The 26857-nt window shown below is 44.4% G+C and overlaps 1 protein-coding gene and 1 long non-coding RNA gene across 3 annotated transcripts in view; one reads left to right on the plus strand and one right to left on the minus strand.

Moving 5' to 3' along the window:
• The window catches only part of LOC131201510 (uncharacterized), a 39803-nt gene that overhangs the window by 1889 nt on the left and 11057 nt on the right, over positions 1-26857 (minus strand). The window lies entirely within an intron of this gene.
• The window catches only part of LOC131201503 (L-threonine dehydratase catabolic TdcB-like), a 47969-nt gene continuing 27951 nt past the window's right edge, over positions 6840-26857 (plus strand). Inside the window, exons 1-5 of one of the 2 annotated variants that reach the window (XM_058189519.1) lie at positions 6840-7112; positions 11262-11288; positions 13590-13926; positions 19750-19866; positions 20607-20848. In XM_058189519.1, coding sequence (XP_058045502.1) covers positions 7012-7112; positions 11262-11288; positions 13590-13926; positions 19750-19866; positions 20607-20848 — 824 coding nt within the window. In that variant the 5' untranslated portion in view covers positions 6840-7011. Of the gene's footprint in view, positions 7311-11261; positions 11289-13589; positions 13927-19749; positions 19867-20606; positions 20849-26857 lie in introns of both variants that reach the window. The other variant, XM_058189518.1, reaches the window with a different exon arrangement.

Here is a 26857-nt window from a genome sequence, read left to right on the forward strand (position 1 = left end):
GTTGTAGTCCAACTCCCTGCCCAAGCAGGAGACCATTTCGAACAAATGGCTGCACATTCTCTTCTTGGAAACCTCCAATGATGGAGCATCCACAACTTCTGGAGGCAAGTCGTTCCACTGGTTAATTGTTCTCACTATCAAGAAATTTCTCCTTAGTTCTAGGTTGCTTCTCTCCTTGATTAGTTTCCATCCATCGCTTCTTTTCCTGCCTTTTGGTGTTTTGGAGAATAGGGTGGACCCCCTCCCCCTCTTCTCAGTGACCGCCCCACATGTACTGGGAAACTGCTATCATGTCACCCCTAATCTTTCTTTTCAAACTCAATTAGACATACCCAGTTCCTGCAATCAGGAGAAGAGAAAAAGGGCAACAGGAACATTCAGTATTAATTCTTTAATATTGAAGAGGATTGGAGAGGATTGAAAAGGATTAGAAGGTCAGAGTAAGGGGAAAGAAAGCCAAAGGTACGCCAAGGAAGAAGGTTAACTTAATGTTAACGGCTCCAATCTTGATTGCAGAAAATATGACTTCAGTAACAGAGTTGTTAATACTTGGAACACACTACCTGACTCTGTGGTCTCTTCCCAAAATCCCCAAGGCTTTAACCAAAAACTATCTACTATTGACCTCACCCCATTCCTAAGAGGTCTGTAAGGGGTGTGCATAAGAGCACAAGCGTGCCTACCGTTCCTGTCCTATTGTTTCCCTCCATTATATCCAATTAATATAGTTATTACATACATGCTTATATATATGCTTATATATTGTATAGTTATTTCATGCTTATACTTATATATACTGTTGTGACAAAATAAATAAATAAAATAAAACCATGACTTGTATTGAACACTGTTAAGTTGAATAATAAGGCTTTTTTTGTCCCAGTTTGCTCCAAATCTAAGATGGATATTTAAATACTACGCTAGTAATTCTGGGCAAATGCTCCCTTTTCAAGACCTTGCAAAAGCTGTGTCTGGTACAAAATAAGAGGATTTCTTAGGAGCCTCATGGAAGGAACGAAGAGCCAATATAATTATAGCTCCTTTTCCCGTTTATCCCATCTTAAGAAGCTCAACAGTTCTGACCCCAGGCACAGTTAATTTTAAACCGAGGGTGGCTACTCTTCACAAGGTAATCGCTATCACCATAGTTAAACTTTGTCCAAGGTCTTATCTAAAATCGCTCTGTCTCGGAGACCGCGTGTCCTGGGAAAGGCTTGGAGTTGCCTTATCTCTAGAAAAAGTGAGATCTGAAGTCGCCTTGAGCTGAGGCAGAGAGATTTGCCGAATGGTATCTACTAAATTGCTTCCCACACTGCTGATCAATGTTTGGTCACTTTCTTTGGTCTCCATTTTTGGGGAGGTCAAAAATGCTTCGTTCCTTCCTTCCTTGACTTGGAGCAATCAATCAATCAATTAATCAGAATAAAGCTGGAAGAGACCTTGGAGGTCTTCTAGTCCACCCCCTCAAGCAGGAGATCCTCTACAATTTCAGATAGCTTGTTGTCCAGTCTTTTCTTAAAAACCTCCAGTGATGAAGCACCTACAACTCTGAAGGCAAGATGCTCCACTGTTTAATTGTCCTCACTGTTAGGAAATTTCTCTTTAATTCCAGGTTGCTTCTCTCCTTGATTGGCTTCCATCCATTGTTCCATGTCTTGCCTTCCAGTACTTTGGAGAATAAGTTGACCCCCTCTTTTCTTTGGGGCAGCCCTTCAAATACTGGAAGATTGCTATCATGTCACCCTAGTCCTTCTTTTCTCTAGACTAGCCATACGCAATTCCTGCAACCGTTCATCATATGTTTTGGTGTCCAGGCCTTTAATTATCTTAGTTGCTTTTCTCTGCCCTTGTTCTAAAGTAGGGGTAGTCAACCCTTTTATACCAACCCCCCATTTTTGTATCTCTGTTAGTAGTAAAATTTTCTAACCGCCCACCGGTTCCATAGTAATGCGCCATGTATCGTTGTCTGTGCATGCCTCTCGTGCATCGTGGATTGGATTGGGGGGGAGCACCGGCTACCAGCTCTGCTTGTCTGTTACAGCTGAGTGGTGTGGGGGGAGATGCGCGAGCTATTCTGGGATGAGGTTCTTTTGTTTGCAGTCGCACTATAGCGCCATTTAGTTTCACTTAGGTAACATGAACTACACTTATGCGCAGGCAATACAAATAGTATATTTTCAGAAATGTAAATTATCACAGGGAATTTTATGAAAACCTAATGAAAATGTTTTTAAATAATGCTATGAATTTTTTTAAAAAAGTCAATTAAATTTAAAAAAAAAGGAAAGTGCAGTATCGGACAAAACCCCTACTGCCCACCATGAAAGCTGGAATGCCCACTAGTGGGTGGTAGGGACCAGGTTGACTACCACTGTTCTAAAGTCTCAACGTCTTTTTTGTAATGTGGTGACCAAAACTGGATGCAGTATTCCAAGTGTGTCCTTACTAAGGATTTATAAAGGGGTACTGATACTTCGTTTGAATTTTGAGCAATTGGAGATCTAACTACACAGAGCATTGCACACCAGAACAACTAGACACAAGAACAGTTTTTTCCCGAAGGCCATCACTCTGCTAAACAAATAATTCCCTCAACACTGTCAAACTATTTACTAAATCTACACTGCTATTAATCTTCTCATCGTTTTCATCAACAATCTCTTTCCACTTATGACTGTATGACTGTAACTTTTTGTTGCTATCATTAAGGGTTAAAATGTTGTACCTTTGATGTATTTTTTTTTCTTTCCTTTTTCTTTTATGTACACTGAGAGCATATGCACCAAAACAAATTCCTTGTGTGTCCAATCACACTTGGCCAATAAAATTCTATTCTGTTCTGCAATGGTCATAAGTGTGAAAAACAGTCATGTCACTTTTTTCAGTGATGTTGTAACTTTGAACGGTCACTATATGAACTGTCATAAGTCGAGGACTATCTGTACTTGATGGACCTTGGTTAAACTTGTATGCCTCTTCAAAGAAGAATTCAGAAGTTACATAGTGAAATTCCTTGCTGACTGGGGAATTCTGGGAGTTGATGTCCACAGGTCTTAAAGTCACCAAAGTTGAGAAAGAAAGGATTATTGCTCCGTGGAATGTCCAGCAGAGGGCAGTATTTAGTTGGCCTGACCTGGTCTCAAAAAAGCTAAGCAGGATTGGCTCCGGTTAGCACTTGAATGGGAGACCATCAGCTACACTGAGCAGTTGAAAAAACAAACCCACAAAAGACAACAAAAACAAATAATTTACTACTACTACTACTACTACTACTACTACTAATAATAATAATAATAATAATAATAATATCAGAGTTGGAAGGGACCTTGGAGGATTTCTAATCCAACCCCCTGCCCAGGCAGGAAACTCTACACTATTTCAGACAAATGGCTATCCAACATTTTCTTAAAAATTTCCAGTGTTGGAGCATTTACAACTTCTGCAGGCAAGTTGTTCCACTGATTAATTGTTCAAACTGTCAGGAAATTTCTCCTTAGTTCTAAGCTGCTTCTCTCCTTGATTAGTTTCCACCCATTGCTTCTTGTTCTACCCTCAGGTGCTTTGGAGAATAGCTTGACTCCCTCTTCTTTGTGGCAGCCCCTGAGATATTGGAACACTGCTATCATGTCTCCCCTAGTGTTCCAATATCTCATGAAGATTGCATGAAGACTCCCTGAATGCAGAAGTGGAGCTCAACTAGAGTGTGCTGTTGTTATTTGTAACTATTATTATTATGGAATAATTGAAAATTCTGTGCTATTTGCAAGTGCCTTGAATAGGCAGTTTAGTTTACTCTTAGAAATCCCAGTTAATTGTATTTAGACATGAAAGAAGAGCTCATTACAACTCCAGTTTCTGGTTGACTAGAAGAGAGAGGGGGAGAGGGGGAGGAAGGGAGGTAGAGAGAGAGTGGGAGGGAGAGAGGGAGAAAGAAAGAAGGAAGGAAAGAAAGAGAGAGAAATAGGGAAGGAAGGAAGGAAGGAAGGAAGGAAGGAAGGAAGGAAGGAAGGAAGGAAGGAAGGAAAGGGGAGAAGAGAGAGGGAGAGATAAAGAGAGGGGAGGGGGAGAGAGAAAGAGAAACAGAGAGGGGGGAGAGAGAGAGAACAAGAGGGAGAGAGGGAGAGAAAGAGGGATAGAGAGAGAGGGGGAGAAAGAGAGAGAAAGGGAGGGAGGGAGAGAACGAGAGAAAGGAGGGAGAGAGAGAGAGAGAAAATCACCTTTGCTGTCATGTAGTAGTAATCTGATTATTTACACCCTCGATATGGCAGTCCTAATTACAGACTACTTATCCTAAGCCCTGGTACAAATTCAAGTCTTCAAAACCTCTGCCTGCATTGATTCCTTTCCAAAATTGAAGCTGCTTTCAGACAGAAAGGCTTTTGGGCAATATGACTGTGAACACGGTTTTCCTCCCTTTCAAAATTCCTTCCTTCCTTCTTTTCTTTTCTTCTTTTTTTCCCCCCCAACCCTGCCCTGCACACTTTTTCTAGACGTAGGGCTGCTCACCCCCAAGCCCTATTTGCACTTGGCATATGGTCGAATCCTCCATTCTTCGCAGGATGTGGGCAAAGAAACACTCTAGCCCGGCGCCAAAGGATGGCCTGCTCTTTGGCTCTCGAGTTTGCGTTGCGTGTCAGTTGAGGTTGTCTTCTTCTTGGCCTTCTTCAGAGTTTACCGTATCTCCTCTATTCAAGTCTGGTATTTTCCATTTGGCCGAAGGGCTCTTGGCGATCTCTAAAAAGATTCGATTCCAGATGACTGGCGACTTTAGAACGGTTTTAGTTCAAACAGTTCACCAGTGGAACTCCTGGCCTCCGGAAGTTTTGATTGCTCCTCCATCGCTGGAAGTTTTTAAAAAGAGATTGGAGAGCCATTGGTTTGAAATGGCCTAGGGCAGGGGTGAAATTCAGCAGGTTCTGACAGGTTCAGGAGAACCGGTAGCGGAAATTTTGAGTAGTTCGGAGAACCGGCAAATGCCACCTCTGGCTGGCCCCAGGACTGGGGAGGGAATGGGGATTTCGCAGTATCCTTCCCCCAGGAGTTGGGAGGGAATGGGGATTTCGCAATATCCTTCCCCCAGGAGTGGGGAGGGAATGGGGATTTTGCAGTATCCTTCCCCCAGGAGTGGGGTGGGAATGGGGATTTTGCAGTATCCTTCCCCCAAGAGTGGAGAGGGAATGGGGATTTTGCAGTATCCTTTCCCCAGGAGTTGGGAGAGAATGGGGATTTTGCAGTATCCTTCCCCCAGGAGTGGGGTGGGAATGGGGATTTTGCAGTATCCTTCCCCCAAGAGTGGAGAGGGAATGGGGATTTTGCAGTATCCTTTCCCCAGGAGTTGGGAGAGAATGGGGATTTTGCAGTATCCTTCCCCCAGGAGTTGGGAGAGAATGGGGATTTTGCAATATCCTTCCCCCAGGAGTGGGGAGGGAATGGGGATTTCGCAGTATCCTTCCCCCAGGAGTGGGGAGGAAATGGGGATTTCACAGTATCCTTCCCCCAGGAGTTGGGAGAGAATGGGGATTTTGCAATATCCTTCCCCCAGGAGTGGGGTGGGAATGGGGATTTTGCAGTATCCTTCCCCCAAGAGTGGGGAGGAAATGGGGATTTCGCAGTATCCTTCCCCCAGGAGTTGGGAGAGAATGGGGATTTTGCAATATCCTTCCCCCAGGAGTGGGGTGGGAATGGGGATTTTGCAGTATCCTTCCCCCAAGAGTGGAGAGGGAATGGGGATTTTGCAGTATCCTTTCCCCAGGAGTTGGGAGAGAATGGGGATTTTGCAGTATCCTTCCCCCAGGAGTGGGGTGGAATGGGATTTTGCAGTATCCTTCCCCAAGAGTGGAGAGGAATGGGATTTTGCAGTATCCTTCCCCAGGAGTTGGGAGAGAATGGGATTTTGCAGTATCCTTCCCCAGGAGTTGGGAGAGAATGGGATTTTGTAATATCCTTCCCCAGGAGTGGGAGGGAATGGGATTGCAGTATCCTTCCCCAGGAGTGGGAGGAATGGGGATTTCACAGTATCCTTCCCCAGGAGTTGGGAGAGAATGGGATTTTGCAATATCCTTCCCCAGGAGTGGGGTGGAATGGGATTTTGCAGTATCCTTCCCCAAGAGTGGGAGGAATGGGGATTTCACAGTATCCTTCCCCAGGAGTTGGGAGAATGGGATTTTGTAATATCCTTCCCCAGGAGTGGGGTGGAATGGGATTTTGCAGTATCCTTCCCCAAGAGTGGAGAGGAATGGGATTTCGCAGTATCCTTCCCCCAGGAGTTGGGAGAGAATGGGGATTTTGCAATATCCTTCCCCCAGGAGTGGGGTGGGAATGGGGATTTTGCAGTATCCTTCCCCCAAGAGTGGAGAGGGAATGGGGATTTTGCAGTATCCTTTCCCCAGGAGTTGGGAGAGAATGGGGATTTTGCAGTATCCTTCCCCCAGGAGTTGGGAGAGAATGGGGATTTTGCAATATCCTTCCCCCAGGAATGGGGAGGGAATGGGGATTTTGCAGTATCCTTCCCCCAGGAGTGGGGAGGGAATGGGGATTTTGCAATATCCTTCCCCCAGGAGTGGGGTGGGAATAGGGATTTTGCAGTATCCTTCCCCTGCCACACCCCACCAAGCCACGCCCACAGAATCGGTAGTAAAACCATTTGAATTTCACGTGAGCAGGGGGGATGGACGGTTTCTGAGTCGTTTTACCCCCAGCAGAGAAGTTGAGAACATCTAAAGCTGCAAACCGTTAACCCTGGGCTGAACTAAGCATCATTTTCAGGCCCTGACTGAAATTGACAGTGACAGGTTGAAATAATCTGTTTATATAGCAGCCGTCAACCTTGACGGAAAGTCGCTTCTGTGTCCGCCTGTCAAATAGAGGACAGCTGGACTGTAAACCAGACAACCTGCGGGCCTTCGCAGCCCGTCTGAAGATCAGGAGAGCTGTTGTTGTCGTCGTCGTTGTTTTTTTATCCGTCGCTGGGGAAATCTTGTCGTTTTTGGGAGATAAAACCCAGAGGTGGCGATGAATTTTGCCGCGCAGTTCTTCTACTCCACAGGTTTAAAAAATGGATTATCGCGGGAAGAGAACGAAGAAGAAAACGAATATGACCCATTCTGGCAAAGGTTGGACTAAATTGCCCTGTTGATGTAGAACTTTAGAGTGTTGCTTTTCCTCCTCTAAAAAATTATGGACAGTCCCACGTTTGCGCCCGCAGCCAGATCAGTGGCTCTTGCCTCCCGTGGACCCCACCTGCCTTCTTATAGTGCAGTAGTTCGAACGCTTGTTCGCTTCTTCGTTTTTTTTGTTGTTCTGCTTTATAGGTAATCATGACAATCTGATGGTCTCTCTCTTTTTCCTCTCATTTCTGCAAAATTGTAGAAAGCATGAATATTGCAAAGAATGAATAAAATCTCCTTCCTTCCTTCCTTCCTTCCTTCCATCTCCTCTTTCTTTCTCTTTCTTTCTTTCCTTCTTTCCTTCCTTCCTTTCTTTCTTTCCTTCCTTCCTTCCTTCCTTTCTTCCTTTCCTCTTCTTTCTTTTTCTCTATCTCCTTTCTTTTTCTTACTTTCAGTTTCTCTCTTTTCTTACATTCTTTTTCTCCCCTTTCTCTCTCTCTCTCTCTTTTTCTTCTTTTTTCCATCCTTCCTTTTCTCTCCTTCCTTCCTCTCTCTCTCTCTCTCTCCCCCCTCTTTCTTTCTTCCTTTCTTTCTACTCTTTTTTCCTTTTTTTCTATCTCTTTTCTTACTTTTTCTCCTCTCCCTCCCTCCCTCCCCCACCCTCTCTCATTCTTTCTTCCCAAAGACATTTTTAGATATGTGACACTTTCCCAGTGATTAGATTTGTTGTTTCTTTAATGCTGTAGAATTTTTTTGTGTCATTTTTCTCTTATTTTCTATGGTGTTTTTTCTTTTAATCTTCTAACTTCTTGCTCCCAATGAAGTGAAACCAAGAAACCATTTTATGGACTCTGTGTTTGATCTGAATTCCTTTGTGTTCTGTATGAACGTCATAAAATGTAGCTGATTTGGACAGCTGATTGTGGACTGATTTCAAAGTGAATTGTATGATAGCACCAAAGTTCTAATTTGATGTTTATGATTCTATAATAGAAATCATAAATAAGTTATACTCAGCAAAGGGAGCTTGCTGACAACTTACTGACTGACTATGGTAATTCTAATCCTTTCTCACATTGTAAAATGCATTTATACCTTCTTTATGCCTTTAGCATCTAGCAAAGCAATACTTCTGATAACATTATAAAACAACACCGCTTTTTAAAACATACAGTAACTACAATCAGAATCAGTAATTAAGAAAATGGTTTTTAAATACCAGCAAACATTACATCCCATAACAGCTCATACAAAATAAGAATTTTCATCTGTTAAGAGAGAGAAATATTTTTCAAACGTCAAGACTGACAGCAAAAAAAAATGAGCTGAACCAGCAGAGAAGTACATTTTGCTTAAAGGAGGAGAAGCTCTGGAAAGCATTAGCAAAATTAGTAAAATAAGATGAAGAAATAATGTATTAACAGCCCTAGGATTTCTTCACTATCAATTTTTTTAAAAGTTTTTTTTATTTATAATACAAATTAAAAATATTTATAATACAAATTTTAAAAAATAGCTTTTTCCATTATTTGATTATAGAAAGAAAAGGTAGATAATAGAAAAAGGTTGTTCTCAAAGGCCATTAATCATTCATCCATCTATTATAATGACAGATGCAACATTGCCTGTCCAATTACATACTGGATCCTCTCTAAATGGTGTGTGTTTATGGTAGCTATAGAGCCAAGGTGGCGCAGTGGTTAGAGTGCAGTACTGCAGGCTACTTCAGCTGACTGCTAGCTGCAGCTCAGCAGTTCAAATCTCACCTGGCTCAAGGTTGACTCAGCCTTCCATCCTTCCGAGGTGCGTAAAATGAGAACCCAGATTGTTGTGGGCAATAGGCTGACTCTGTAAACCACTTAGAGAGGGCTGTAAAGCACTGTAAAGCAATATATGTCTAAGTGCTATTGCTATCTATCATCTATCTATCTATCATATATCTATCACTATCTCTAGCTTTTTGTCTTCTATCTGTCTCTGTCTTCTGCCTGTCTGTTGATATTATCTATCTATCATCTATCTATCTATCTATCTATCTATCTATCTATCTATCTATCTATCTATCTATCTATCTATCTATCTATCTATCATCTCTCTATCACTATTCTATCTTTCTGTCTTCTGTCTGTCTCTATCGTCTGTCTGTCTGTTGATATTATCTATCATCTATCTATCTATCTATCTATCTATCTATCTATCTATCTATCTATCTATCTATCTCTATCTATCATCTATCTGTCTATCATATATCTATTGCTATCTCTAGCTTTCTGTCTTCTATCTGTCTGTCTTCTGTCTGTCTGTCGATATTATCTATCTGTCTGTCTGTCTGTCTCTCTCTCTCTCTCTCTCTCTCTCCCTCTATCTATCTATCTATCATCTCACCAGGCTCAAGGTTGACTCAGCCTTCCATCCTTCCGAGGTGGGTAAAATGAGGACCCAGATTGTTGGGGACAATAAGCTGACTCTGTAAACTGCTTAGAGAGGGCTGTAAAAGCACTATGAAGTGGTATACAAGTCTAAGTGCTATTGCGATCGCTGTTGCTAGGTGCACACAATTTGATTATGTGTAGAACTGCCAAATTCCACTCAGCAACACAACAGAGAGGAGCTGTTCTCCAATCCAGAAAATTATCAGAATTTGGGGAGAAACCTGATATCAAACACTTCTGAGGAATCACTTGCCTTATTTAAATATTTAATATTAGTTACTGTGTAGGGCTGTGATAAAAAACCTATGGCACACGTGCCAGAAGTGGCACGCAGACCCATTTCTCTGGGCACGCGAGCCATTGCTTGTTGCTTTTCCAGGTTCTGGCACGCCAGCCAGCTGGTTTTCATGGCTGCTGGAGTGCTAGAAACTAGAAAAGCAGCCACCCTGTGCATATGCACGCTGGGAAGATGACCTTCCGGTTTCCGGCACGCACATGCATGCTCGCACTGGAAACCAGAAGATCAACTTCCTGGCATGCACATGCACACTTGGCGGATGCTCTTCCGGTTTCCAGCATGTGCATGTGCACCAGCCAGCTGCTCTTCACATATGTATGAGCACCAGAAACCAGAAGACCAGGCGGCCGGTGCACAAGCATGCATGCGCATGCCCGTTTCAGCCCTCGGTGCCGAAGAAATTCACCAACACTGGTGTAAGGATTGTACTTGGCTTTTTAAAACGTTTCCTGTTTATTATAAGGAATAAACAAATACAGGTAATCCTTGATTAAAGGTAAAGCTAAAAAGGTTCCCTCACACATGCGTGCTAGTCGTTCCCGACTCTAGGGGGTGGTGCTCATCTCTGTTTCAAAGCCGAAGAGCCAGCACTGTCCGAAGACGTCTCCATGGTCATGTGGCCAGCATGACTAAACGCCAAAGGTGCACAGAATGCTGTTACCTTTCCAACAAAGGTGGTCCCTATTTTTCTACTTGCATTTTTTATGTGCTTTCAAACTACTAGGTTGGCAGAAGCTGGGACAAGTCACAGGAGCTCACCCTATTATACGGCAGCACTAGGGATTTGAACCGCTGAGCTGCCCTTTTGATTGACAAACTCAGCGTCTTAGCCCCTGAGCCACCGTGTCCCCCCAATCCTTGATTACCTACAGGTAAATGAACAGCAGTTCATTTAGTGACTGTTCAAAGTTACACCAGCCCTGACTTTGGACCATTTTTCACAGTTAAAGCCTTTCCAAAATCCCCATTGTCATGTGATCAAAATTCAGAGGATTGGCAACTGGCATGTACTTATGACAGTTGCAGTGTCCCAGGGTCACGTGATCCCCTTTTGCGACCTTCTGACAAGCAAAGTCCACAGGGAAGCCGGGTTCACTTAACAACCCTGTCACTAACTTCCCAGCTGCAGTGATTCACTTAACAACGGAGACAAGAAAGGTTGTAAAATGGAACAGAATTCACTTCATGTCTCACTTAACCATGGACATTTTGAGCTCAATGGTGGTCGTGCGTCAGGAATACTCTCGTGTGAAAACAGTTTAGCTTTTGTTAGATTTATACCAGGAGAAGATGAACGACTGCTAATTCAGTTTTGTAAAATGAAACTGTTTGGTTTCCTCTATTTGTTTTGTTTTATTATTCTTTTGCTGTGGTGGTTTATAAAAACTTTTTATATAACGGCTTTTCTCCATTTTTTATCCCTAGCTCTGGAAAGATGTTATTTGCAAAAAAGTAGGTTTTTAAAATCCCATTGCTTGTCTTATTAAACCCACTAAAATTAGAACGCAAATACGCATTGGTGTGCATTGGTGTGTGTGTGTGTCTGGGTGTGTGTGTTTGGGGGTCAATTTTTTTTTTTAAAGTGTTCCATATAACATTTAAAAACTATGCCTGTAGAAAATAACTAGGATTGTGTTGTGACCCAGGCCCAAGTAGGTAGTAGAAAACTCAGTCAGTGTAAAAACAAACAGACTTTATTCAAACAGCTGAGAATTACTTCATTCTCAGCATAGTTCAACTAAATTAAAACAAATTCCTCCCAACACAATTCCTCAGTCCAATCACCAACCTTGGTCCAATTAGACAAACTGCCAAAGGCCTTTCTTGGCAAAAGTTCAGAAGACACCGATACAAAACAAATGCAACAAGACAAAGCTATCAACATTGTTTTCCAGCCAAGAGCCCAAACACTGTTGCTGGTCTTTTAAGCCTTATAGGAGGGGTCAATCATCTCTTGGCCCTACTCCCGAGTCCTCCTCTTTGCTTGAGCTGCTCTTGCCTGAAACGCCGGCGCTTGTCTGTTTTAAGCTTTATGGGAGGGGCCAATCATCTCTTGGCCCTGATCCTGAGTTGTCCTCTCTGCTTGAGCTGCTCTTGCCTTCTGGCAGCTCTTCTCATGCGTGCATTAGGAACAGGCTCCTCCTGTTCCTCTGCCTCACTATTGTCAGTCTCTGGAGGCTCTGGAGTCCACACTTCACTCCTCGATGGCCCGGGCCCAACCTCAGCCTCCGATGCAGAGCCCTCATCTGGGCCTTCCCCAGCCTCCAGAAGTGGCCCATGTTCTTCCTCAGTCTCATCACTGTCCGACTCCGTTTCCAGCTCCTAAGGCTGCTGGCGGACCACAACAGATTGTGATTTTGCAATTGCTCGCTAATAAGCTCTGTTGAACATGGGTTTTTTTTTAATACACAGGTTTTTTTTAAATACAATAGGGTTCCACTATTAGCCTTTATTGAGATTCTGAATCCATATTAAATATTAATTCAGTTCAAGGGAATGGAGACTATAAATACACAAAGATGAGCAGTGTATACAGCAGTCTGTATCCTACTTAGATGATCAAGTCTGAACCTGGTTGTACTTAGATAAGAGGCCAGGAAGAGGTTAGACCTTTCAGTATTCTTGCTTAGGAACCTTCTACGGCCATGCAGCCACCAAGAAAGGAGTTGTCCAAGATCATTGGAGGATATTTAGACTCCAACCCCAGGAGAGCCTGGGATTGGAGTCTAAAGAGGAATCAGCCTAGAGTCATTTCGTTCCTACTAGCGGTCTAAATCCAACCTCTCTTGAATTCTGTTGACACTCATCTAGTTCCAGTTTATCTAGTGAAACGTTAGTTCGGTGGTCCTCAAACTACGGTCAGTGGATAAGGCTCGCCAAAGCCATTAATCTGGCCCGTGTGGGACTACAAGGCTGCTCCGCCTACATCGCCCAACCTACCCGCCAGCCCCCACCCGCCTTCTGGAGGCTGAGGAGTCCAAAAATGGGTCTACTTTTGGCCTCCCCAGTCCCCAGAGAGAGAGAGAAAGAGAGAGGGAGGGAGGGAGGGAAGGAGAAAGATACACACACACACACAAGCAGAAGTCCCTCATACAAACCCCAAGGCAGCCACATCTCTTCATTAACCTCCTTTCCACCCCCAGTGCATAACAAATTAAAGTTTAATGTGTGTGTATTGTTTAATGGACTGCTAAATTGGCCACACCCATGCAGTCACATGACCACCTAGCCACACCCACCTAGTCACATGACCAGTGTTAGTGAGTTTCTGTCTTTTGATCCCCCAGTCACAGGGTTACATAGTCACCCCCACCCAGTCACATCACCCCCACCAAGCCACGCCCACCAAGCCACGCCCACAGAACCGGTAGGAAAGAAATTTAGATTTCACCACTGCTACAAGGTCCTTTCCAACGCTGTTAATCTGTTAATTTTGATCTGTTAAATCTGTTACTCTAAAATGACCTTCTTGGTGGAGGTCTCATAAAACATTTTTACCTTGTCTGCATGTAATGCATCCATTGACTTACGGCCGTGGCATCTGATTTTCTCATAGAATACTCACAACTTCCAACCAACTAACTGATCCACTTCCCGCATGTATACTGTATGTGTGTGCATTGGGATGAATGAACGGGTGAAGAACGTGAGTGAGAATCTAGGCCCTGAGTAGCTGATGTTCTCCTATGTCCCACGGTTGGATTTTCAAGTCGGTGCATCGTTTGTAACCCATTTCATTCCCTCTTTCCTTAGGAGTGGCGAAAGTAAACCCAAGAAGCTAGCGGCATCTGCCAGCTCTGAATTACATTTGCATAAGGATCGACAAAAAAGAAACAGCAGGGCTGAGCAAAGGCGATCGTCCATCCACCCGGAGAGACTGAAAGGTTTTGGGGAGGAAGAGGAATTAAACGGGGGAGTGAAGACATGGGAAATGAAGATAATTAGCCAAGAGGAGGAAAAACTGAATGATTCTGCCACCTGCCCAGAGGTGGCCATTAGCAAACCGATTTACACGACCTGCAAAAAAATCCAAGAGATCAGCGCTGCGGCACTCAAGATCCAGCATGGAGTCCTGAAGACCCCTTGCACGGTATTGTTCTTGCTTGTTTGTTCAACGCCAGTGAGGTTCCGAACCATTTTAGAAATGCGAATTACAAAATAAATATATTTGAAAGGGACCTTGGAGGTCTTCTAATCCAGCCCTTTGCTCAAACAGGACACCCTATACCCAGGGGTGGGCTTCAAAAATTTTAGCAAGGGGTTTTCTGACCGGTTGCTGGGTGGGCATGGCCATGGTGGGCGAGGCCTAATCAGCCTCCTGCATCACAGCAGGGGTGGTGTTTTTGCCCTCCCCGAGTTCTGGAGGCTTTTCTCAAGCCTCCGGGAGGGCAAAAACAGTCTTCCCAGGCTCCAGAGGCCCTCTGAAGGCCAGAAATGGGCCTACCAATTGCCTTCCGGGTGCAATTCAAGGTGTTAGTACTCATCTTCAAAGCGCTCCATGGCTCAGGACCGGGCTATTTACAAGACCGCCTTCTGCCACCGACAGCCTCCCAACGACCTGTGCACTCCCATAGAGTGGACCTGCTCCGGGTGCCATCAGCCAAACAGTCCCATAGACTGGACCTGCTCCGGGTGCCATCAGCCAAACAGTGCCGGCTGGTGGCCCCCAGGGGGAGAGCCTTCTCTGTGGCAGCACCGACCCTATGGAATGAGTTACCTCCGGGGTTACGTCAACTTCCCGACCTCCGAACCTTCAAGCGGGAACTGAAGACTCTATTATTCAATCGGGCGGGACTAGCCTAAGTGTTTTAATTTAATTTTAACTTAATTTTAACTTAATTTTAATGTATTAATTTATTTATAATTTTAAATTTTAAGGGTTTATATCGGGTATGACCGTTTTAGTTAATTTGGCCTGTTAAATATTTCGTTTTAAATGTATTTTAAATTTGGGATTTATATTGTGTATCTATGTGTTTTAAATAAGGCTGTACACCGCCCTGAGTCCTTCAGGAGAAGGGCGGTATAGAAATTTAATAAATAAATAAATACCAGAAGTTCGGGAAGGCCAGAAACGTGCCTGTTTCTGGCCTTCCCGAACTTCCGGTAGGCCCATTTTTCGCCCTCCCCAAGCTCCTGAGTAGCCAAGATCATAAGATATCTGAGCAACACAGCCCTTGGGGGAGGACCTCATGGCGCATGTGATACTTTTTCCATCTTGCAGATGCCACCAGACAAGGTCCTTTGAAAGAGATGCTGATCACTACAATATAAAAAAAGATGCTGAGACTCTAGAACAGGAGTCCTCAAACTTTTTAAACAGTGGGCCAATTCAGATTGGACTGGATGGACGTGGCCAATTTAGCAGTCCATTAAACAATACACACAAATTAAACTTTATGATTAGGGGACTGGAGGCTAAAACATATGAAGAACGGTTGCAGGAACTGGGTAGGTCTAGTTTAATTAAAAGAAGGACCTGGGGAGACATGATAGCAATGTTCTAATATCTCAGGGGCTGCCACAAAATAGAGGGAGTCAAGCTATTCTCCAAAGCACCTCAAGGCAGGACAAGAAGCAATGGGTTGGAACTAAACAAGGAAAGAAGCAACCTAGAATTAAGGAGAAATTTCCTGGCAGTAAGAACAATTAATCAGTGGAACAACTTGCCTCCAGAAGTTGTGAATGCTCCAACACTGGAAGTTTTTAAGAAGAGACTGGACAACCATTTGTCTGAAATGGTATATTTCTGCTTGAGCAGAGGGTTGGACTAGAAGACCTCCAAGGTCCCTTCCAACTCTGTTATTCTGTAATTCTGATGTCTAAGATGGACTTCTTTGCTTTGGCTTTGTTTGCAAAGCCTGAACATGAGCCTTCCCACCCCCCACCCACAACCCCCATGGTCCTTCAAACCTTCCCCTGAAAGTAGTTCTCATGAATTAACAGAAGACCATTCAAGGAATGGAAAGAAACAAGCTAAAAATAAGTCTTTAGTTGCTGTGCAGTTTCTCGCCTATAGAATAAGTAAGACCATTGTACATCCCCCCCACCCCCCGAGGTCAAACCAGGGGTGAAATCCAGCAGGTTCTGACAGATTCTGGAGAACCGGTAGCGGAAATTTTGAGCAGTTCGGAGAACCAGTAGCGGAAATTTTGTGTAGTTTGGAGAACTGGCAAATACCACCTCTGACTGATCCCAGAGTGGGGTGGGAATGGAGATTTTGCAGTATCCTTCTCCTGCCACACCCAACAAGCCACGCCCACAGAACCGGTAGTAAAAAAAATTGGATTTTACCACTGTGTCAAACACACTTAACACAATGAAATCGAGTTTGACACACTTGACGTAGACAGTCAGGCAGAGGATTGGCAGAACATTTTTAGAACCACCAGTGGTCAAAAGACACAGCATTCAGTCCGTTAATCTCCTGCCGTGCAGGTAATCTCAAACTCGTCTGAGAAATAACGAAAAAAAAATCTTACAACAGGCCAAATGGAGAAATGTGAAACAATTCCTAGAAGCATGGCACTCAACTAAGTCGTGATGTCTAGTCTTACATGTTACCTGGGGAGCTATCAAAAGTTAGACCCAACACGTTTGTATCAGTTCAATGCACACTGCACAGTTAACTGCACACTGCACAGTTAAATCAACCAGCACCTTGATAAACACGAGCCATTGCCTTATCAACTTAATAACCCAAACCAGAGGTGGGTTTCAGCAGGTTCTGACCAGTTCTGGAGAACCGATAGTGGAAATTTTGAGTGGTTTGTAGAAGTGGTAAATACCACCTCTGATTGGCCTCGCCCCCATCTATTCTCTACCTCAGGGGTAGTCAACCTTTTTATACCTACCGCCCACTTTTGTATCTCTGTTAGTAGTAAAATTTTCTAACCGCCCACCGGTTCCACAGTAATGCGCCATGTATCGTTGTCTGCACATGCCTCTCGCGCATTGTGGATTGGGTTTGGGCGGGACTCCGACTACCAGCTCTGCTTGTCTGTTACAGCTAGGTGGTGTGGGGGGGCGCAAGCTATTCTGAGACAAGGCTCTTTTGTTTGCGGTCGCACTAGAGTGCCATTTAGTTTCACTTACGTAATGTGAACTAAACTTATGCGTGGGCGATACAAATAGTATATTTTCAGAAATTTAAATTGTCACTGGGAATTTTATGAAAACCTAATGAAAATGTTTTTAAATAATGCTATGAAATTTTTTTTAAAAAAGTCAATTTATTTATTTAATTTATTTATTTATTTATTTAATCGCATTTTTATACCGCCCTATCTCCCAAGGGACTCAGGGCGGTTTACAGCCTAATAAAACATACATATAAATACAAAATAAAACACCAATTTAAAAAACTTATTAAATAAGGCCGAATATTAAAACTACAATAAGATAATAAAACCCCGTTAAAACCAAATTTAAAATTTAAAATTCTAGTCCAGTCCTGCGCAGATAAATAGATGTGTCTTAAGCTCGCGGCGAAAGGTTCGAAGGTCAGGAGGTTGGCGAAGTCCTGGGGGAAGTTCGTTCCAGAGGGCGGGAGCCCCCACAGAAAAGGCCCTTCCCCTGGGTGTTGCCAGCCGGCACTGCCTGGCTGATGGCACCCTGAGGAGTCCCTCCCTGTGAGAGTGCACGGGTTTAATTAAATTTAAAAAAAAGGAAAGTGCTTCAGTATCGGACAAAACCCCTACCGCCCACCATGAAAGCTGGAACGCCCACTAGTGGGCGGTAGGGACCAGTTTGACTACCACTGCTCTACCTCCTGAGTCCCAGCTGATTGGGAAGAAATGGAGATTTTGCAGTATACTTCCCCTGGAATGGGCAGGGAATGGAGATTTTATAGTATCCTTCCCCTGCCACGCCCGCTAAGCCATGCCCACAGAACCGGTAGTAAAAATTTTTGAATCTCACCACTGACCCAAACCCAATCTCATTTCAACAATCACAACTGAAGAGCTGAGCTTTCCCAAATGACCTTTCCCATCAGACAGCTATCAACAATTCTAACGTCATAGGAAGCAACCAAACCGAGATAAGACTGACTCATCCCCATATCATCCAAATAAATAATTCTACTAACAACATGACATCAATCACTTACAAAAAAACATCTGTCCAAAGCAAATAGACAGATTTTTTTTTATTTGTTTGTTTGTTTGCTAATCTATGGCCTCTTTTGAATTGTGCTTGGTTTTGTTTTTTTTTAATTTGCATTTATATCCCGCCCTTCTCTGAAGACTCAGGGTGGCTTACACTATGTTAGCAATAGTCTTCATCCTATTTGTATATTTATATACAAAGTCAACTTATTGCCCCCCAACAATCTGGGTTCTCATTTTACCTACCTTATAAAGGATGGAAGGCTGAGTTAACCTTGGGCCTGGTGGGACTAGAACCAGTAATTGCAGGCAGCTGTGTTAATAACAGACTGTCTTACCAGTCTCAGCCACAGAGGCTCAGACTGGTTAGCATGGATGCGACTGCTTGGAGCAAATAAAAATTGCCAGCTGGCGATCAATTGAGGGAATGTTCCAATGACAAACCACATCTGAATGGGATGATGGCCCTCAAAGATTTTGCATTTTTCAGCGTTACGTGGAATGACTTCAATTTTATTTTTGCGGACTTTGAAGTGGCTATTCTTTCATTTTCATATTTCTCTGAAAGTTGTGGTGCAGTTCCGACAACTAGTTAAGGTAAATAAAATTAGAAAGAAGCTTAATGGAAAATAAACTCCAAAATAATACTTTCAGAAATAATGTCTGTGGAGATTCTCAGTCATCCAGGTCATGGTTGTCCGAAAGGTGCTTTTTTCAAGAGGCAACTGGACTTTCTGGTTTTTCTTTTGAAGACATTTTGCTTCTCATCCAAGAAGCTTTTTCAGTTCAGGTATAATGCACACAATATTTCATTAAAAGCAAGACAATTCCATGCGAATGCCAGAAAACCATGAATGTAGCAAAAGTCGTGTAGACCAGAAATAAATTAATCCATAAAGGTAAAGGTTCCCCTCCCACATACGTGCTAGTCATTGCCGACTCTAGGGGGTCATCTCCGTTTCAAAGCCAAAAAGCCAGCACTGTCAGATGTCTCCGTGGTCATGTGGCCGGCATGACTCAACGCCGAAGGCGCGCAGAATGCTGTTACCTTCCCACCAAAGGTGGTCCCTATTTTTTCTACCTGCATTTTTACATACTTTCAAAACTGCTAGGTTGGCAGAAGCTGGGACAAGTAATGGGAGCTCACCCCGTTACATGGCAGCACTAGGGATTCGAACCGCCGAGCTGCCGACCTTTCGATCGACAAGCTCAACATCCTAGCCCCTGAGCTACTGTGCCCCCTTAATTAATCCATACCTTAATGCAATTTGCTTTACTGTGTCATTTATGTTCTATACAGGTAGTCCTTGACTTACGACCACAACTGAGTCCAAAATTTCTGTTCCTAAGCAAGAGAGTTGTTAAGTAGGGCAGGGGGTTGGACTAGAAGACCTTCAAGGTCCCTTCCAACTCTGTAATTATGTTATGTTAAGTGAGTTTTGCTCCAGTTTATGACCTTTCTTGTCACAGTTGTTAACTGCAGATGTTAATTTAGGAAAACGGTTGTTAAGTGAATCTGGATCCCCCACTGACTCTGCTTGCCAAGGAAAGGTCGCAAAAGGGGATCACATGACCCCAGGACACTACAACCGTCATAAATGTGAATCAATTGCCAAGCATCTGAATTTTGTTCACCTGTCCACGATGACGCTGCAAAGGTCGTAAAGGTGAAACGTCCCTTTTGTCAGTGCCGTTGTAACTTTGAACAGTCAGTAAATGAATGGTTGTAACTCGAGGACTCTCTGTATCATCTGTATGTTTGCAAGAGTAAATAAAATGACTCAATAATGTCCCATTGTTTTCAGTATTCTAGGCTTTCAAAGCAATACGGAATGGAAATATATCTAAAGAAAGAACTTCTTCAGTATACCGGAACTGCGAAGGAGCGAGGCGTACTTTACCTTTTGATGTCTTTAAGAGAGGTAGGAAAATCAGAAAAGTGAAACACGAGCCCCAGAGTGAATGAGTGGCTTGTTCACTTTGACAGAACTGTGAGAAGTGAGCTAAGCTAGTTGTTGTGGTCCGTCTGCAGCCTACGAAGCTGGCAACGGAGTCGGACAGCGATGAGGCTGAGGTGAGGCCAGGGCCATCAGGAAGTGAGGTACAGACTCCAGAGCCTCCAAAGACTGATAGTAGTGAGGCAGAGGAACAGGAGGAGCCTGTTCCTAATGCACGCATGAGAAGAGCTGCTGGAAGGCAAGAGCAGCACAAGCAGAGAGGACAACTTGGGAGTAGGGCCAAGAGATGATTGGCCCCTCACATAAGGCTTAAAACACCGGTGTTTCAGCTTTGCCGGAAAACAACATTGTAGCTGCGTCTTCAGCTTCGTGTACCTCTTTGTTTTTGTGGCTTCTGGACATTTGCCAAGAACGGCCTTTGGCAGTTTGCCTAATTGGACTAAGGTTTGTGAGATAACTGAGGAATTTGTGTTGGGAGGCATTTGTTTTACTTTGAGTTGAACTACGCTGGGAATGAAGTAATTCCCAGCTGTTCGAATAAAGTTTGTTTTTCCACGGACTAAGTTTATTACTACCTATTTGGGTCTGGGTTACAACACTAATCTGAAAGACAAATAAGCTTCCAACTTCCCTAATTATCTTTTTAACAACATTTCCCAAGGAAGTAAAACGGTGTCTTAAATTTGTGGGTTCACATTCTCCAGGACCAGCAAAGAAACGGCGTGATTGTGGCCTCAGATTGCAACTTCTCCATGGCTGTCGCATACCACGCCTCGGAGCTGCACATTCCTGTCTTTGTCATCATGTCCGCTTGCACCCTGCCGACCCGAGTGAAGATGTGCCGCGAGTATGGTGCCATGGTCATTTCCTATGGTTCTACTGTCAAAGACTCTCACCTGCATGCCAGGAGACTGGCCCAAGAAAACAACTACTTGTACCTCGAAGAGTAAGTGGTTATCTTGTAGATTGTGTAAATCCATGAAACGCGATTTCATTGAGGGCCACACAAGGGTTGTGTTTGACCTCGGGAAGGGGGGCAAAGTGGATGTGACCAGGGTGGGTATGTCCAGATCAACATCAGTCATCGAGGCTTCATTTTCAGCCACAACAGCCTCCTAGAGCCCTCTCCTAGCGAATATGGAGCTCAGGCTGTATGAAGCCTCCCTGAGCTCCATTTTTGCTGGCAGAGGCACTGCAAGTTTCCATGGCGGCCCTGTGGACCAGATCTAAGTACCTCATGAGCCAGATCTGGCCCATGGGCCTTGAGTTTGACATCCCTGTTGTAGATGGTGTTTGCAAAGCCCACACTCAAAATGAGCACAACACAAGAGCCCGAGTAGCATTCTTACCTGCAGATGGTAGCATATAGCTGACTTTGGGCTCAGAAGCTAAACATGGCTCAGAACAGATCAGGACTTGTATAGGAGACCATCACGAATAGCAGGCTGTTCATTGGCTAGATTGGAAAATCAAAAATACCATCCTGAGAGACATCCCAGACAAGCTACGATAGTCCTTGACTTATGATCACAATTGAACCAGGGGTGAAATGCTACCGGTTCGGACCGGTTCAGATGAACTGGTAGCGATGATTGCCATCAGTTCGCTGAACTGGTAGCAATCATCCCTGTTGGCTCCAGCCCCACCTGCCCAGTCGCTCGCTCAACAGGCACACCGGGGCTGCGTTGCCTGCCAATTTTGTGCACTGTGCTTGGAAGAGGCCGCCGCCACCACTGTCGCCACCGCTGCTCTCACCGCCCTCCCTCCCCGCCTGGCTGCAGATGTCCGCCTGCCCTCCAGGAGCACTGTTGCGCCACCTCCGTTTGCTTTCTTCCTTCTCCTGCCATGAAACGAAAGAAAACCGTGGTGGTGCTTCAGGAGGGCAGGCAGACATATTCATTATAGTTGTCAGCTGCCCCTCCCGAAGCACCAGAGCGGTGAATAAAACAACCCCATTGTGCCGCGCCTCCTGCTGCAGCCAAATGCGCCCAGCCGTGTGCACCCTTTCCTCAAATAGGCTGTGCATGGGGTGCTTGGAGAACGAACAAGCATCACCCTCCCTGCTCAAGTAGCGGCGGTGATGCTTGTTTGGGGTCCACGGGAATAATTCCTGCCCCTGGGCTGGCTGCTCCATCCCCACCAATGGCTGGGCAAGGCTGCACATGGGGCATTGAGTGGCTGTTAGCCTGGGGCTCTTTGCTGGTGGCCTGCCCAGTGAGGAAGTGCACGGCCTTGGCTTTGCGCTCGGGGAAGCGAGGGGAGCGGCGTGACAGCAGTTGTGATGTAAAAAAAAAAAGCTTTTAAAAGGCTCCTCTGGCAATCCCAGCTGAGTTGCCTGATCGCCAGAACTTTTTAAAAGCATTTTTTTACAACCTCTTCGGCCGAAGAGGTTGTAAAAAAATGCTTTTAAAAGGTTCTGGCAATCAGGCAACTCAGCTGGGATATCAGAACCTTTTAAAAGCATATTTTCTACAAGCTCTTTGGCTGAAGAGGTTGTAAAAAATGCTTTTAAAAGGTTCTGGCTATCAGGCAACTCAGCTGGGATCATCAGAACCCTTTAAAAGCTTTTTTTCCCTCTGGCGATCCCAGCTGAGTTGCCTGATCATCACAAGCTTTTAAAAGCATTTTTTTACAACCTCTTCAGCCGAAGAGGTTGTAGAAAAAATGCTTTTAAAAGTAAAAAAAAAAAAAAAGCAAAAAAAGTTGGCCACCGCCCCCCCCCCCAGTCACGTTACCCCCACCACCAAGCTACGCCCACAGAACCGGTGGTAACAAATTTTACATTTCACCCCTGAATTGCTCCAAATTAAACAGAAATCTGACCTTTGGCCTTCAATTAGTTGTGGGTTTCTTTTATTCAGGTTGCCTATCCATCATATTCTTTTTCTCTCTTTTTCACTTTTCTTATCAGTTACTTGACTATAGTGTATTTATTTATTTATTTATTTATTTTATTTATTCGAATTTTTATACCGCCCTTCTCCTGAAGGACTCAGGGCGGTGTACAGCCAAGGTAAAACAAACGGTACAATATACAATTAAAATACATATTAAAAAACTTATTAGATAATTGGCCTAAAAACTTTAAAATATATAAACTAAAAAAACCCTTAAAATTAATAATAGAAAATTTAAAACCAATAAAATTTAAGCCAGCCCCGCGTGAATAAATAGATGTGTTTTCAATTCGCGGCGGAAGGTCCAAAGGTCAGGTATTTGGCGTAAACCCGGGGGAAGTTTGTTCCAGAGGGTGGGAGCCCCCACAGAGAAGGATCTTCCCCTGGGGGCCGCCAGCCGACATTGCTTGGCGGACGGCACCCTGAGAAATCCCTCTCTGTGAGAGCGTACGGGTCGGTGGGAGGCATGAGGTAACAGCAGGCGGTCCCGTAAGTACCCAGGCCCTAAGCCATGGAGCGCTTTAAAGGTAGTAACCAAAACCTTAAAGTGCACCCGAAAGGCCACAGGTAGCCAGTGCAGTCTGCGCAGGAGCGGTGTTACACGGGAGCTACGCGAAGCTCCATCACCCGCGCAGCTGCATTCTGGACTAACTGAAGCCTCCGGGTGGACCTCAAGGGGAGCCCCATGTAGAGAGCATTACAATAATCCAAGCGAGAGGTAACGAGCGCATGAGTGACTGTGCACAAGGCATCCCGATCAAGGAAGGGGCGCAACTGCCGAACCAGGCGAACCTGGTGGAAGGCCCTCCTGGAGATGGCCGTCAAATGATCTTCAAACGACAGCCGTTCATCCAGGAGAACACCTAAGTTGCGCACCCTATCCTTTGGGGCCAATAACTCGCCTCCAACAGTCAGCTGGGGCTGCAGCTGACTGAATCGGGGTGCCGGCATCCATAGCCACTCCGTCTTGGAGGGATTAAGCTTGAGCCTGTTTCTCCCCATCCAGAGCCGTATGGCTCCCAAACACCGGGACAGCACTTCAACAGTTTTGTTGGGGTGGCCCGGGTTGGAAAAGTACAGCTGAGTATCATCAGCATACAGCTGGTATCTCACCCCAAAGCCACTGATGATCTCACCCAATGGCTTCATATAGATGTTGAACAGAAGGGGCGAGAGGATCGACCCCTGCGGCACCCCACAAGTGAGGCACCTCGCGGTCGACCTCTGCCCCTCTGTCAACACCGTCTGCGACCGGTCAGAGAGATAGGAGGAGAACCACCGATACACAGTGCCTCCCACTCCCAATCCCCCCAACCGGCGCAGCAAGATACCATGGTCAATGGTATCAAAAGCCGCTGAGAGGTCTAATAGGACCAGGGCAGAGGAATAACCCCTGTCCCTGTCCCTCCAGAGATCATCCACCAACGCGACCAAAGCTGTCTCCGTGCTGTATCCGGGTCGGAAGCCGGACTGGAACGGGTCTAGATAGACAGCTTCATCCAGGTATTGGGGTAGCTGTCACACGTGTAAAGAATATTCACTACATCTGATGTGTTGGCATCATAACAACAAAAAAATCCTTTTGTGATCAGAATGTCAGTTATGCGACGTTCAGGTTAATGGGGTTTTTTTTCCTTTCTAAGGAAAAAAAGAACAGAGAGAGAGGGGGAGAGAGGGAGGGGAGAGGGGGAGGGAGAGACAGAGACAGACAGACAGACAGACAGAGAGAGCCAGGCAAACATCCTAAAATATAGATTCTATATACAGTATGTCATCTTAAAATTTAGATCCTAGACTAAACCAGAGAGAGAGAGGGGGAGAGAGAGAGAGAAGGAGGGAGAGAGAGAGAGAGAGAGAGAGGGAGAGAGAGAGACGCAGACAGGCAGACAGATAGACACCCTAAAATATAGATTCTATATGTGTCATCTTAAAATTTAGATCCTAGACTAAACAACGCACACACACACACACACAAAGGGAGAGAGAGGCAGGCAGACAGACACCCTAAAATATAGATTTAATATATGTCATCTTAAAATTTAGATCCTAGACTAAATCATACAAACACACACACACAGAGGGGGAGAGAGAGAGACTAAAATATAGATTCTATATGTGTCATCTTAATGTTTGGCTCCTAGACCAAAGGTTTGCTGGCTGGGGGATTCTGGGAGTTGAAGTCCGCCAGGCTTAAAGTTGCCAAGGTTGGAGACCCTTATCCTAGACTAAACCAAATGTGAATGGAAATTCTTTCAAATGCAGAAACCATGGCTCACCTTTGGGCAGGGGGAAAGAAGTGCGTGCTTTCTTCCCCACATAAAAGATGTATGTTACATTTTTACACTTTACCCTTAACCCGCAAAGATGAAAACCAACATTTAGCTACAGGTTTAATGTTTCACCCGCCCAACATCACACGGTTTTAAAGCTCCAGTCGGGATTCTGGAGCTGCTGTACAAAAGTCCCTTTGTTCGAAAATATAAAAAGAGGAAATCGTTTGTTTTTGTGACTCTGTGAATGGAAAAAGCAACACAACCCATCAGCAACTCTTAAACTGTTGAGAAAACTTGGAACTAGAGATGTTTTTTGTGATGTTCATTCATTTGTGATGTATGTACGCTGATAATTGCCTGGTTCTTGGCTTGGTTAGATCATTTTGATGGAACAAATGAAACAAAGGTTGTTTTATACAGGATTCTCCTCAATCTTTGTCATCTTTCAGTTCAGGGGTGTGGAACAACGGCCCTTTTATGACTTTTGGACTTCAACTCCCAGAATTCTTGAGCCAGACAGCTTGGGAATTCTGGGAGATGAAGTCCAGAAGTCATAAAGGGGCCTTCAAAAGGTTCCCTACCTCACCCCCAGTTCAATACACTAAAGCAGGAGAAATTTTGTTTTAGAAATAGCCTGCTAACATGTTCCGGCTCTGATCCCCTTATCCTGACTTTTAACTTTCTTCCTGTTATTTATTCATAATCTCTTAAATGGACTTTTTTTTTTTTTACTAGTTTAAGATTAAAGTCTTCAGAGATTTTGGCTCCGCAGAGTGGAAAGAATTACACAGCTGAGCTTGACGTGCAAAATGAACTAAACTTGTTTCCTATGAATTGCTGGCCATCTCTTATGCCTCTTTCTGGAATGATAGAAAATGTTAGAAAATAGCAGAGTTTTGTCTTGCTTGAAGTTTGGATAGCAGCAAATGGGAGGGAGGAAGAGAGGGAGAGAGGGAGGAAGAGAGAGAAAGAGAGGGAGAAAAGAGGTAGAGAACAAGAAAGGAGATGGAAGAGTTGTTTTGCAAGAAGTTGCAAAAGAAGACAATACTTTTTCCTATGCCAATGCCATGCTTAAGGTTTGTGTTGGTCTTATGCCCATAGAAGCAATTGGCCAAAATTAGAAAAAGCAAACAAACTCCTTTTGGAAGAGGGAAAAATGTTAAACTTTGGACACATCTGCATGAAACTTGCAACTTCACTTAACGTTTTAACTTTTCACTTCGTCGCTATGTTTTTCAGTGATGCTCCTGCAATTGGGAGGCTATGAACCTCTGATGCAGAATTGTCTTAGCCTAATAATCAAATAAAAGGGACGCAGTGGCTCAGGGGCTAGGACATTGAGCTTGTCGATCGAAAGGTTGGCAGCTTGGCGGTTCGAATCCCTAGCGCTGCCGTGTAACAGGGTGAGCTCCCATTACTTGTCCCAGCTTCTGCCAACCTAGCAGTTTCGAAAGCACGTAAAAATGCAAGTAGAAAAAATAGGGGACTACCTTTGGTGGGAAGGTAACAGCGTTCCGTGCGCCTTTGGTGTTGAGTCATGCTGTCCACATGACCACGGAGATGTCTTCGGACAGCACTGGCTCTTCGGCTTTGAAACGGAGATGAGCACCGCCCCCTAGAGTCGGCAACGACTAGCACATATGTGCGAGGGAAACCTTTACCTTTAATAATCAAATGGAACAATCAGATCCAAAATTGTTCACCATGGCAGTTCCAGCCCTGAAATTAAACACAGGATAACCTTATGCCACACTGCAATAGTTAGCATGAATTAGATCTAGAAAA

The sequence above is a fragment of the Ahaetulla prasina genome, chromosome 6 (genome assembly GCF_028640845.1).
Source record: "Ahaetulla prasina isolate Xishuangbanna chromosome 6, ASM2864084v1, whole genome shotgun sequence".
In the NCBI taxonomy this organism is placed as follows: domain Eukaryota; kingdom Metazoa; phylum Chordata; class Lepidosauria; order Squamata; family Colubridae; genus Ahaetulla; species Ahaetulla prasina.